General features: G+C 50.7%; 1 protein-coding gene across 1 annotated transcript; it reads left to right on the plus strand.

The window, feature by feature from the left end:
* Positions 1-8: 8 nt before the first annotated feature.
* Positions 9-1,717, plus strand: LOC117941122 (cilia- and flagella-associated protein 57-like; the record flags this gene model as incomplete). The annotated part of the gene is made up of 1 exon (XM_034866216.1): positions 9-1,717. A coding segment is annotated over exon 1 (1,663 nt), but the record flags the coding sequence as incomplete, so codon positions are not given.
* Between the last annotated feature and the right edge of the window lie 26 nt (positions 1,718-1,743).

Here is a 1,743-nt window from a genome sequence, read left to right on the forward strand (position 1 = left end):
AGAGACGTGCTGCTACCACAGGAAGGAGAAACAAGTCCAGGAAATCACTTCAACATGGAGCTGCAGGACGAGAACGTCAAATTCCTCAAGTTTAAAATAGAGAAACTAACGTCAAAAGTTACACAACAAGAGCTGCACTTTACTGAAGTAAATCGTTCCAAGATCGTGCAAATAGACTCTCTAGAGACCAAAGTCCAGGCTCTGGAGAAAGAGGTTAAGACGCACAAGGAGAAAGCGGAGGAGTGGAAAGCCCAGCTGGGGCTAAGTCGAGAGGAAGTGGAGCGCATCAGCCTCGATAAGGCCGAGCTCCTGCTGAGATTTCAGGATTATAGAGCAAAAAATGCAAAAAACGAGTCAGAACTCCGCGAGCAGAAGTGTGAGAGCGAGGCGAACGCCAGGAACACCTTAGAAGAACTGAAGGCTCATTATGAGTCTGAAATAGGGAGGGTGCAAGAGGGGCATGATGAGAGGCTGGTGGAGGAGAAGGAGGCGTGCCAACGACTGACGGAGTCGCTAAGGATCGCCAAAGAGTGGTCAGGAAAACAAGCTGAAGAGTTGGAAGAACTCAGAGCTAAGCTGGCCCAAGTGAAGACGGAGTACAACGACGGGCTGGAGGACTTACGCTCACAGATGGAAGAAAGAGACAAAGACATTGCCGAAAAAGAAATACAGAAGAAAGACATGCGACGCATCGAGTTAGTGACCCAGCAAGGACTGGAGACGAACATCGAAAAGCTGAAGAAGACAATCAGTGGTCTGAAGAACAAGGAAGACCTCAGCGGGAAGGTCTCCGCGTTGGAGAGCACGATCCAGGACAGAGAAAATGTCATCCGGAAGAAAAACCTGGAGATGGCTCGTCTGATGAAGGACAACAAGCAACTGCAACAGGACTGGGAGAAAGAGAAGGACAACAACGCTGTTCAGAACATTAAATTAGACGAAGTGCAGGACAACTTCAACGACGTCAAGAAGGACCTGAGAGCGGCGCAGTCTGAGCTCAAAGAAACGGGAGACCGGCTGAACAAGATGCTCCGGGAGAACGCCGACCTGGGAGAGACCAACTCCAATCTCAAGCACAAAGTGAGGAGATGTGAGCCAGACCTGATCCAGGAGAGAGAGAAGAACAGGAACCTGACCACCTATGTGATGCGCTTCAAGGCCGATCTGCAGGCGTGCACGGACTCCATCTCCGAGCCCAAGATCTTCGTGCGCAAAGTCCTCGACGTCATTAGACACCACATGGACACCGAGTCCAAAGTGCCAATGGATGGAAACACCGAGATGGGGCTCAGACAAGCCATCAAAGTCAAAGATCAGCTGATCGAGAGTCACATACGGTGCAACCAGAACTCGTCCAGGGAGCTGAAACTTTGCAAGAAGCAGCTTTTTCAGAGAGAGGTGCGAAGCAACCAGGACCAGAGTTCCCTCATCAGACAGATCAACGACATGACCTTGGAGCTGCACCACGTCAAAAAACAACTCACAGAAACAACTGTGCTTCTTAAACTGGCGAGAAGGACGCGGCTGCAGAAAGTATCGTCGTGGATGAATAAAAACGTCCTGCCAACCAATAAGGTTTCTCCAATCGACGTAGAGGAACCCCCGTCCTGTCTCCCAGGGGACAATACTGTGCACCGCCGTGCAGACAACACATCGTCCTCACAGCCACGTCCTCATCCAGAGGACGGCATCATTCACGTCAAGCCGTTTGTGGAGGGTCATCTCCCAAAAGTTGACGTCTAA

This window comes from Etheostoma cragini, unplaced genomic scaffold (genome assembly GCF_013103735.1).
Source record: "Etheostoma cragini isolate CJK2018 unplaced genomic scaffold, CSU_Ecrag_1.0 ScbMSFa_4403, whole genome shotgun sequence".
Taxonomy (NCBI): Eukaryota; Metazoa; Chordata; class Actinopteri; order Perciformes; family Percidae; genus Etheostoma; species Etheostoma cragini.